The sequence below is a fragment of the Rhincodon typus genome, chromosome 34, assembly GCF_021869965.1.
Source record: "Rhincodon typus isolate 14 chromosome 34, sRhiTyp1.1, whole genome shotgun sequence".
Lineage (NCBI taxonomy): Eukaryota > Metazoa > Chordata > Chondrichthyes > Orectolobiformes > Rhincodontidae > Rhincodon > Rhincodon typus.
Window position 1 is genome coordinate 4,998,712 of NC_063365.1, and position 11,289 is coordinate 5,010,000.

The window sequence follows — 11,289 nt, forward strand, 5'->3', positions numbered from 1 at the left end:
GCTAATAACTTGCCATGGCAGATAGTCGAATTTGAATTCAATTAAAAAATTCTGGAATTAAGAATCTACCAATGACCATGAAACCATTGTCAATTGTTGGAAAAAATCTCTGGTTTACTGATGCCGTCAGGGGAAGACATCTGCCATCCTTACCTAGTCTGGCCTGCATGTGAGGAATCCAAAACACCCTGCTTCTATGGACTCCCTAAGATAGACATGCCAGGGGTCCCCCTCAGACCTATTGTCTCACTACCAGGCACACCAACATGTAGACTAGCCAAAGAACTACAACGGAAACAAATACTTAGTTGACAATACTACTGACTCCATCCTTTCCTTCCAAGAGTTCCTCAACATCAAGGACACCAGAATAGAACAGGACGAGATAATGGTATCCTTCGACATAACAGCACTACTTACATTCATAAACATCAACCCAACCAAAGAAACAATTGCCACACTGGACAAATCAGGAAGGCAGGCACCCTACGACACAGATAGCATCAACAAGGACAGCACCCTGAAACTGCTGGATCTGCGCCTCACAATCCACTTCACCTTCAATGGCCATATATTTAAACATATCAATGGAACACCAATGGGATCCCCAATATCGGGACTGATTTCAGAAGCTGTAATGCAAAGATTAGAATGGACAGCGCTGCCCACTACATCCAACCCCAAACTCTGGGTCCGCTATGTAGATGACACCTTCGTGATTATCAAACACACAAGACTAGAAGAAACCCACCAACACAAACAACACCCTCATCGGAATAAAATTCACAAAAGAAGAAGAGAACCACAACCGACTACCCTTTCTGGACATAATGGTGGAACAAGAGAACAACGGGGAACTCCACACTAGCGTACACAGAAAGACAACCCATACGGACCAGATACTTAATTACACCAGCAACCACCCCAAACACCCACAAACCGAGCTGCATCGGGACATTATTCAAACAAGCCACAATACACTGCAGCAACCCAGAATTGCACAAAGCAGAACAGGGGCACTTATACGGAATTTTTAAAAGGAATGGCTACCCAAAAAGCACAATCCGCCATTACCTCCGCAACAGACCACAGCAAGGCGACACAACACGACCAGACACACTAGTCACCCTACCGTACATCAGGGACATATTAGAGATGACTATAAGACTACTCAGACCCTTAGGTATCAAGGTAGCCCACAAACCAACAAACACCCTGCGACAGCTACTCATGAACGTGAAGGACCCCATATCCACAACCAATAAAACTAATGTAATATACAAAATACCATGCAAGGACTGAGAGAAACATTACATAGGCCAAACTGGAAGAAAACTGGCGATAAAAGGATACACAAACACCAACTAGCCACCAAGACACACGACCAATTCTCACTGGTCTCAATACATATTGACAAAGAAGAACATGAATTTGACTGTGACAACACATCCATATTAGCACACACCAGAGACACGTCAGGGAATTCCTGGAAGCCTGGCATTCCAACCAGAACTCCATCAACAAACACATTGAACTGGATCCAAATACAATCCACTGAACAACAAAACCAGAAGGAATACCAACCACCCCAGCAAACTGAGGCATATAAATAACAAGCGGGACAGAACACCGAAGCTTCACTGGAGGCGCACTGGTGATGTTACCTAGCAGGGTAACAAAATGTCTACAATCAAACACACTAGCTTGGTGAACAAGTCTGCAACCTCATCCACAACCCAAGCTATAAATCTTCTCAAAAACTTTAAATGGTGGAAGACAATTAAACTTCTTCACTGGAAGAGGTGGCTCCAGAAATATGCCCCTCCTCCGCGATGGAAGAGCCCAACACATCAATGCAAAAGATAAAGCTGAAGCAATCTTCTGCCAGAAGTGCTGACTGAATGATCATCTCAGCCTCCTCCAGTGGTCCACAGCATCACAGATACCAGTGTTCAGCCAATTTGATTCACTCCAGTGATATCAAGAAATGGTTCGAGGCACTGAATACTAAAGACTATGGACCCAGACAATATTCCAGCAATAGTACTGAAGACTTGCTCCAGAACTTAACACTCCATTAGCCAAGTTGTTCCAGTGTAGTTACAATATTGGCATCTACCCGACAAGATGGAAAATTGCCCAGGTAAATCCTTTACTCAAAAAGCAAGACAAATCCAACCTGGCCAATTACTACCTCATCTGTCTACTTGCAATCATCAAGAAAACACTGGAAGGGGTCATCAAGCAGCACCTGCTCGGCGAGCCTAGTTTTGGTTCCGCCAGGGCCAATCGGCTATTGGCCTCATTACAGCTTTCATTCAAACATGGACAAAAGAGGTGAATTTCAGAGGTGAGGTGAGACTGACAGTCTTTGATTTTCAAGCCCACATTTGATATAGTTTGGCATTAAGGAGCCCTAGCAAAACTGCAATCAATGAGTATCGGGGAGGCGGGGTGGGGTGGAGAGAACACTCCATTGATTGGAGTCATACATAGGAAGATGGTTGTGGTTGTTGGAGGTCAGTCATCTCAGCTCTGCAGAAGTTCCTCAGGATAGTGCACTGCACCCAACCATCTTCAGTTGCTTCATTTATGATCCTCTCTCTCCATCATAATATCAGAAGTGGAGATCATTGCACAATGTTCAGCACTATTCATGGCTCCTCAAATACTGAAGCAGTCATGCTCAAATGCAAAAAGATCTGGACAATATCCAGGCTTGGATAAGTGACAAATGCCAGGCAATGACCACCTCCAATGAAACACAATATAACCATGGTCCCTTGACATTCACTGGTGTATTCATCCTATTACTGCTTCCCCCCACTATCAAAATTCTAGCCGTTACCATTGACCAAAAACTCAACTGGTCTCACCACATAAACAGAGGCTACTAAAGCAGGTCAGATGTGAGGCATACTGCAGTGAGTAACTCACCAGCCAACTCCCCAACGTCTGTCCACAAGCCAGGTGTGATGGACTACTGCCCACTTACCTGGATGGGTGCAGGCAGCTCCAAGAACACTTAAGAAGCTTGACACCATCCAGTATAAAACATTACACTTGATTGGGACCACATCCACAAGCATTCACTCCCTGCACCACCGATGCTCAGTCCGCACTGCTGCTACTATCTACAAGATGCACTACAGCAATTCACCAAAGAGCCTTAGATAGCACATTCCAAACACATAGCTACTTCCATTAAGGAAGACAAGGGCAGCAGATACATGGGAACACCGCCACCAGCAAGTTTGCCTCCAAGTCACTCAACATCCTGACTTGGAAATATATTGTTATTCCTTCACTGTCGCTGGGAGTTCCCTCACCAATAGAATTATGGGTTAACCTACAGCACATGGAGTGAACCAGTAAAGGATGGTCACTCACTACCATCTTCTCAAGGGTAACTAAGATGGGCAATAAATGTTGGCTAGTGACGCCCACGTCTCATGAATGAACTTATTAAAAATATTAATACTTCTGTTAAGTACCTTGAGATAGTTTACAACAATAAGGGCACTATATAAACACGTGTTGTTAAACATACGGTAAACCATACCTTTACACACCATTCACACAATGGAGCTTCGAACTTTTTCTGTCATCCTCTATAAGTTTGTTCTCAAATACATTTTTCATAGAATCCCTACAGTGTGGAAACACAGCCTTTGGCCCAACAAGTCCACACTGACCCATAGAGCATCCCACCCAGTCCCATCCACCTATAACACACCTAATCTACACATCCCTGAACACTATGGGCAATTTAGCATGGCCAATCCACCTAGCCTGCACATCTTTGGACTGTGGGAGGAAACCAGAACATCCGGAGGAAACCTACGCAGACACGGGGAGAATGTGCAAACTCCACACAGTCACCTGAGGGTGGAATTGAACCCAGGTCCCTTGTGCTGTGAGGCAGCAGTGCTAACCACTGAGCCACTGTGTTGCCCCATCCATTGAGCCAGATCCTAGCTTGCTCTAGCAGTAGCATGGCCTCTGTGTAGCCTTAAACTGGGAAGGAGGACAAACATAATGGCATCCCATCAGGATCAGATAACTATGGATGAATCCTGGGTCTGTACAAGGTTCCTTATGGTTTCAGTCCTTCTAAGAATTCTCTCTCGGCATGTGTAAAAAAACACGATACCACTACAAGCTGCAACTGCTCTCATTTCTATAGGTCCTCGTGCTTTTAGAATACTTTCTTTCTGCTTTCACCTTTCCTTCTGAGTCACACCAAATAAGTCATCTTCTTCAGTGTAGTCATCAAACAGACTGGTCTTCTTTGGTGCTCTTGAGGTTGCAGTAGCCTTGGGCACCTCCTGTTTCCTCCCACCCACAGGCTGTGAAGCCGAAGACGTTTGTTGTCCCAAACTTTGCCATTCATCCTGCAAAATGGAAATGTGCTATGAAGCAGCAGCTTTTCGCAGGATGCAATGTGAGGTTTGCAGAGCGAGAGAGATGTTGAAGCGCTATAAAAAATGTTTGAACGATTTAGAATCAGCGACTATTGCTAGATACTACTGTTGACGGACTATCACTTGAACCAAATGGCAATGGGGTCAAAGTGATTTACATTTTTTACATTTACACTGAAGAGTACAAAGTCTCACTAGACTTGACCAACTTCAGTTGTTTGGAGAGACAAGAGATCTTGGGATCATTCTCCAAGGAGCAAAGAGTCAAAGGGAGATTTGATAGAGTAATTTGAAATCATGAGGAGTATGGATAAAGTAATTAGGGAGAAACTATTTCATTGCAAAGTACACAAAGGACACTGATTTAAAATAACTGGAAAACATCTGGGAGGAGGTTCTGAAGAGGAAACTGGTTTTCAATGTCGCAAACTATAATCCTCTCAAAATATTGCCTGAAATGGTCGAGGAAGATGATATAATATTTGAAGGGATATTGGATAAATGCTTGAAAATTGAAATGTATACGGGGAGGGATAAGGGTGAGCAGTTGAACAGTGCACAGAAGCAGCACAGGCATGATAGGCCAAGAGGCCTTCTATGCTGCATGATACTATGTTAACAGTTTGAGCTGGAGACTGCAGCAGTGAGTGAGCACTATTGAATAGATCAGAGGAAAATGGCAAGGCAAACAGGTGGAGAGGGTACTGCAGAGTGCATGAGTGAGATAGAGTCCAAGTCATACAGCACAGACCTTCAGTTCATGCCAACCAGACTTTCCAATCTGACCTAGCCCCATTTGCCAGCATTTGGCCCATATTCCTCTATTCCCTTCCTATTCATGTATTAATCCAGGTGCTTCTTGAATGCTTCCACCACTTCCTCTGGCAGCGCATTACAGGCACTCACCACCCTTTGTGAGAAAAACCTGCCTTACACATCTCTTTTAAACTAGCCCCCCCCAACCCTGCACCTTGAACCTGTGTCCCCTAGTAATTGACCCCTCCACCTGAGAAAAAGTCTCATCCTTGCCACTCTATCCATGTCATTCACAATCCTATAAACTTCTATCAGGTTGTCCCTCAACTTCCTGCATTCCAGCGAACACAAACCCTGTATGTTTAACCCTTTCTTCATAGCTAAAATCCCCCATACCAGGCAACATCCTAGTAAACCTATTCTGTACCCACTCCAAAACATCCAAATCTTTCTGATAGTGTGACAACCAGAATTGTACCCAATATTTCAAGTGAGGTCTACCTAAAGTTCTATAAATTGCAGCATAACTTGTTTATCCTTATACTCAATGCCCCTTCTAATGAAGGCAACCATGCCATGAGCCTTTTGGCTATCTTGTCTACCTGTGCTGCCACCTTCAAGTGATCTGTAGAACTGCACATCCAGATCCCTCTGCATATCAATACTCCAAAGTGCGTGGCCATTCACTGCAATCATTTCCATCTGTACTTGGCCTTCCAAAATGCATCATCTCATATTTGTCCAGATTAAACTCCATCTGCCATTTTTTCTGACCACGCCTCCAACTGATCTTTAACCTGCAGTATCCTCTGACAATCCTCCTCACTATCCACAACTCCACCAATCTTTGTATCATCCACAACTTACTAAGTAGACCAGCCACAAATTTCCTCCAAATCATTTATGCAGAACATAAACAGCAGAGGTCCCAATACTGATCCCTGTGGAGTCACAACCCTCCATTCCAAAAAAGCATCCTTCCCCCACTACCCTCCATCTCCTAATGACTAAGCTTGCTGTAAAACCCATCTGGCTCACAAAAGCTATGAAGAGAGTGAATGCCGCATGTTTACCCAGGTCTGGCCTCCAAGTGACACCTAGACAACAGCAATAAGGTGGACTCTTAACATTCTACGAAATGGTCTAGCAAACCACTCAGTTCGAAATGCAATTAGATACAGGCAACAAATGCTAGATTGGTTAGTAGTACCCATATCTGAGGCAGGAGTAACTTTAAAAATCTGACACGTTCAACAGATTAGGGAATCCTCATCACATAACAGCTGGAAGAGAAACTCAGAATGCAGTTGGAGAAATCACAGATAGGAACTGCAGAGGAACTCAAGGATCAAAGTTGTAAAATTAAAGTGCTGAAGAACTGCAAACAAAAAGGCACAAGTATCATTGTCAGAGCATTTCGTCTTTTGATCATCAGGACAGAATCGCAAGAATATAATATCTCAAAGGGAATAACCATATATGCTGCTTGAGAAGAGGATGCTGATTAGTTGGTGAGTGGATTCTAATTGGTAGAGGGATTGTCATGAAGGATGCACCAGGAAATAGTTAACCCCAATCTTTTGTTTAAATTCAAGCCAGGTAAGTTGACGCTGATTGGTTAAGGCATTGCCATGAGCTAATGCATCAGAGAATGGCCGTCCCCAAAGTTTTTTGTTCAGCTGAAACAGGGATACAATGGTAGATACATTAGGCTTTAGGAGTAGCTCTGGGTGAACTGGTTAAGAGGGATAAAAATTTTGGGGAACAGTGAAAAAGGCACCGGAGACTGGAGGATTCTGAGGGCAAAAGTGCAATAGAAGTTTCAGCAGTAGTCGGTACAGGATGGACAATATTCAGTGGAAGTAGGCAGTCTCAATAATGGATCTGATATGATGAGAAGTTTTAATGCTTCTTACTGGTGAGGAAAGCTTTCAGGAATAAATGGAAACTGAATAAAAGCATACATAACATTTCCAAACTCCTGACCTTATCATCACTGTCAAACAAAGCTGTAGATTTTGATCCCGTAGTTGCAGCTTTAGGGTCATGCAGTTGCTGCAATTTCTTTGTTGCAGAAACATCCTTCAATGGAGCGGAACTGAAGAGATCACCCTATAAAATTCAGCACAAACAGGAGCTAGCACCAGATTCAAAATGAGAGGGGCCAAAATCCTTCAACGTTCCCAGACAAACACCAATCGTTCACACACACACACAAGCTAAATACTTACTGAATATATTGACAGGAATTTGTTGTGACAGAATTCTTAGCCTCTGATCTGCACTTAGTCGTAGTGTTTAGATGGCTGGTCCAGTTCAGTTTCCAGTCAATGGTAACCCCAGATTGACAATGTTGGGGCACTCAGGGACAGTAATACCATAGAATGTCAAGGGCAGATGATTAGATTCTGTCTTGCTGGAGATGGCCATTGTCTAAGATTTATGTTGCTAAGTACTAACCACTCATCAGGCCAGGCCTGAATGTTCAGATATTGAAAAAGATAAAATCCTAAGGGGTCTTTGACAGTGTAGGTGAGGAGAGGACGTTTTGCCTTATGGGCAAATCTACAACCTGAAACTGTTTAAAAGCCAGGGTCACCCATTAAAAAATATATTAGGTATTTCTTTCATCTCCCAGAGGGTCATAAGGCTTTGGAATTCTCTTCTTAAAGTGATGGAAACAGAGTCCTTGAATTTTTTTTTTTTTTTTTTTTTTTTTTTAAGGCAGATGTAGACAGGTTCTTGTTAAACAGGGAGATGAAAGATCAGTAGTAGCCTACTCTTGTTCCAAATTCGTATGTTCAAATGCTTGTAAACATTAGGTGAGGTAAACTTTGCAGAATAGAAGTAAAAAAATGATTTCATTGTCATGACTGGCAACCAGGGTTGTTCCATTCAGCATTCACAGCAGATTGCCCAATTAGTTTAGAAATTGACGACATACAAATCACAGAAAAAAATCTGAGTAGCTGAGCTACCTGTGATAAAGAACTTTTCTTTCTCCCTAGGTCAATCTCTGTTGCATACCAAGTCCTATATAATCATTTTCCCAATCTCTTCCCAACAGTACAGAAAATCTGCCATGACAGGTTGGAAAGAGAAAAAGTCAGACAGAAGGTGAGAGCTACAGAAAACAACAGGTCAGGGAAATGATGGTGAATTAGCAACAAAGTAAAACACAAAAATATTGACAATAATAACCTTGCTCCCTTTATGTCATGGAATTAAAGTAGAGTCAGATTTGTAGATGGTGGGTCTTGATCTTAGGGTTGAAAATGACAGTTAACTCCCAAGTTTGCTCTTGTAATTCCCTTCCCAGTAGCTCCAGAGATTATTCAACTAAAAAAGTGCTACTTCGGTCTCTACGGTTGCTTAATATTAGAGGAATGATTATTGGTAAATTAGTTATTATAAAAAACCTTTTTTAAAATTACAGAATTAACAAGAATTATTTTACCTCATCATCATCGAAGAACGAGATTGGATTCTGATTGGATGCATTCTGACCTAAGGATTGCTTTGACTGGTGTCTTTTTGTGTCCTTGTTTGTAGAGAATAAGTCCTGTTATGGTCAAGAAGGAATTTGAGGCAGGTAAGTATCCTGTTAAGAGACAGTGCCTGCACAAAAGAACTCTTGTGCGTCCTTTCCAGCTCAATAATAATTTCATCCAAAGAATGAATGAAAAACATAACACAAAAAGAATTATTGAACCTTTATTGTACCAAAATTTGATCCCTGCTCATCGTCGGGCAGGGGGATCGTCGGGCAGGGTCTTGAATCTGACAGCAGCCCAGTAACCACTGGAGACTCTTCAGGTAAAACCAGAGCAGTATCTGCCATTCTTGGAATGCTGCTGGTGGGATGTTTATTGAAAAGAGGTTGCTGACACTTACCATCAAGAGTTTGGTCAGATGGATAACCAGACCTTCTGGAACCATACACAGAAAAAATGGGGCAAGTCGGTGGGGCTGGGGAGGTCAGGAGTAAAAACAGCTATCAAATCCCATATTTCATTCATCCCAAAGTAACAAAGTTCATTCAGAAACAAAAAAAAAAGAGTGAATTGAATTGATTATTCTCGATACACAGTAACCTTCCGTACCTAGCTTAATGTTATTTATAGAACACTACAGTATTTGGTACATGCTACACAGACAGCTGCTGCAGGATTCAGAATTTCATCTTACATTATATAAATCAAATGATTTATATGAATCTTTGCTTTAAAACATTGTTTCAGGGAAACTGAGAACAGAAACGTACATGTAGGTAGCATTATCCTGGAATGATCAGAAGCTGTTTGGGTCTACAGACCTGCATAGTTGATATCATGTCAAAGACACTGGAATCTGAGGTCACTTCCCTTACCTGAGAGTCGTCATCATCAGAGAAAAGACCAGAGCTGGTCTGGGACTTTTCACCAAGTGGGGGAGAGGATTCCACTACTTCAGAGTGCAGCTGTGCATTCTTGGAAGCAAAAACATATTCAGTTGTAGAAATCAGTGTATTTTCGTTGCTATTTTTATGCATAACTTTGTTAACTCATTTGATACGAAACTAGCAATAAAACCAAGCAGCAAAACTCAAAAGGGACATCAATGTTGTTTATGCCATTTAGCATGTATTTCTGTTCTTTATGTAAATGCTGGAAAAATATATTTTTTTGCACCTCAACAATGGTGGAGATGAGGAAAGTCAACAGCAACATGCACAAGTGCACAAAGTTGCAAAAAAAAAAAAAAAAAAATTCTGATCTTCCAATCAGATTTGTAACACTATTTTCTGCCCAAGGAAGAAAACAGAATAAATACACTTCATTTACTTTGATTTTTCTGAGCAATTTTCAAATTGAGGATCTTTCACAACTGACTCAGAGCAGGAATCCTCAGGAAGAGCTGTGCTAAGTGACAGCACCTTTTTAAGGCAGTAGCTGCCATATTCCAACAGGAGTTTCAATGTCTCAAAGTTTCTTTGAAAAGCTACAGTGTGAAGGTACAGCTGGCACGAGGACAAGGCGATTGAGTCTATCAGAAGGGTAGTCAGGTTGGGGGTGGGGGAAGAGTCAGCAAGTGGTCACTTGGATCATAACTCTTTAGTTATATTAAGATTTTGCTTTCTAACATTTTTCGGCAGGTAAGTAAATCAGAACTGTTGAAGTCGCCAACCCTAATTCAGTTATAAACATTAATAGAGCATCCCAGAGAAATGAAATTGTTCAATCTTCTCTGGCAATTCCCATGTAGGTGGTGTCAGGATATCCAAGCAGTCTTGTTGTGCATCATCTGAAGTACTGCTCATCTCCAACCATCCAGAGACTGGCCCAATGTAACTCTACATCAATCATGTTAGTTGGATGAGCCATCTCGTGGTCATGGGGAAGCAATGATGTAACCTGAATTGAATTACATCAGCCAGAGCAAACCATAGTCTAGTATGGCAAGACATTAGCATCCCAAGGATAAGAGGGAAAGACATCAGAAATCATTGCGACAGAAGAAAATGAGATCGAGGCATTATCCTGAAAAGTCACTTCTGAGGTTTTAAAACAAGGACCAGAATTTGCTGTTATATTACAGCCATTGAGAAGTATCAATTTTATGTTTGCTATGTGAGCTTAACAGACATGCTGATCAATCAAGCATTCAACGTATGTATCTGTTAGATCAAGGAGTGGTTCAGATCCAATAACGTGGCAGGTAGGGCCATTGTTGTAACATTACGAGATTGGTACTCGGAATCCCAGACTAATGTTCTGGGAACAACAGCTTGAATTTCACTATAGCAGATGGCAAAATTTAAATTTAACTCAAAAATGTGGAATAAAAGGCTAGTCCAATTGTGACCACGAAACAAGTGTCAATTGTGGTCAAAAATCCATCAGGTTTATTAATGTCCTTTAAAGGAAGGGAAACGGTCATCCTTATCTGGTCTGGTCTGGTCTGTATGTGACTCCATATCAACAGTAAGGTGGCTGACATTAACTGACCCCTGAAACTACTTAGAGAGCCAAAGGGCAATTAGAGATGGCCAAAATTACCAGACTTGTCAGCGATGCCAACATTCCATGCAATACTAAAGAAAATTATTCTAAAACATTTTACATTAACC

General features: G+C 41.9%; 1 protein-coding gene across 1 annotated transcript in view; it reads right to left on the reverse strand.

Moving 5' to 3' along the window:
- The window catches only part of LOC109922405 (WASH complex subunit 2-like), a 39,008-nt gene that overhangs the window by 20,447 nt on the left and 7,272 nt on the right, over positions 1–11,289 (reverse strand). Inside the window, exons 2-5 of the mRNA XM_048616171.1 lie at positions 9,550–9,648; positions 8,638–8,742; positions 7,167–7,292; positions 4,225–4,394 (exon numbers count right to left, since the gene is read on the reverse strand). Coding sequence (XP_048472128.1) covers positions 4,225–4,394; positions 7,167–7,292; positions 8,638–8,742; positions 9,550–9,648 — 500 coding nt within the window. The remainder of the gene's footprint in view (positions 1–4,224; positions 4,395–7,166; positions 7,293–8,637; positions 8,743–9,549; positions 9,649–11,289) is intronic.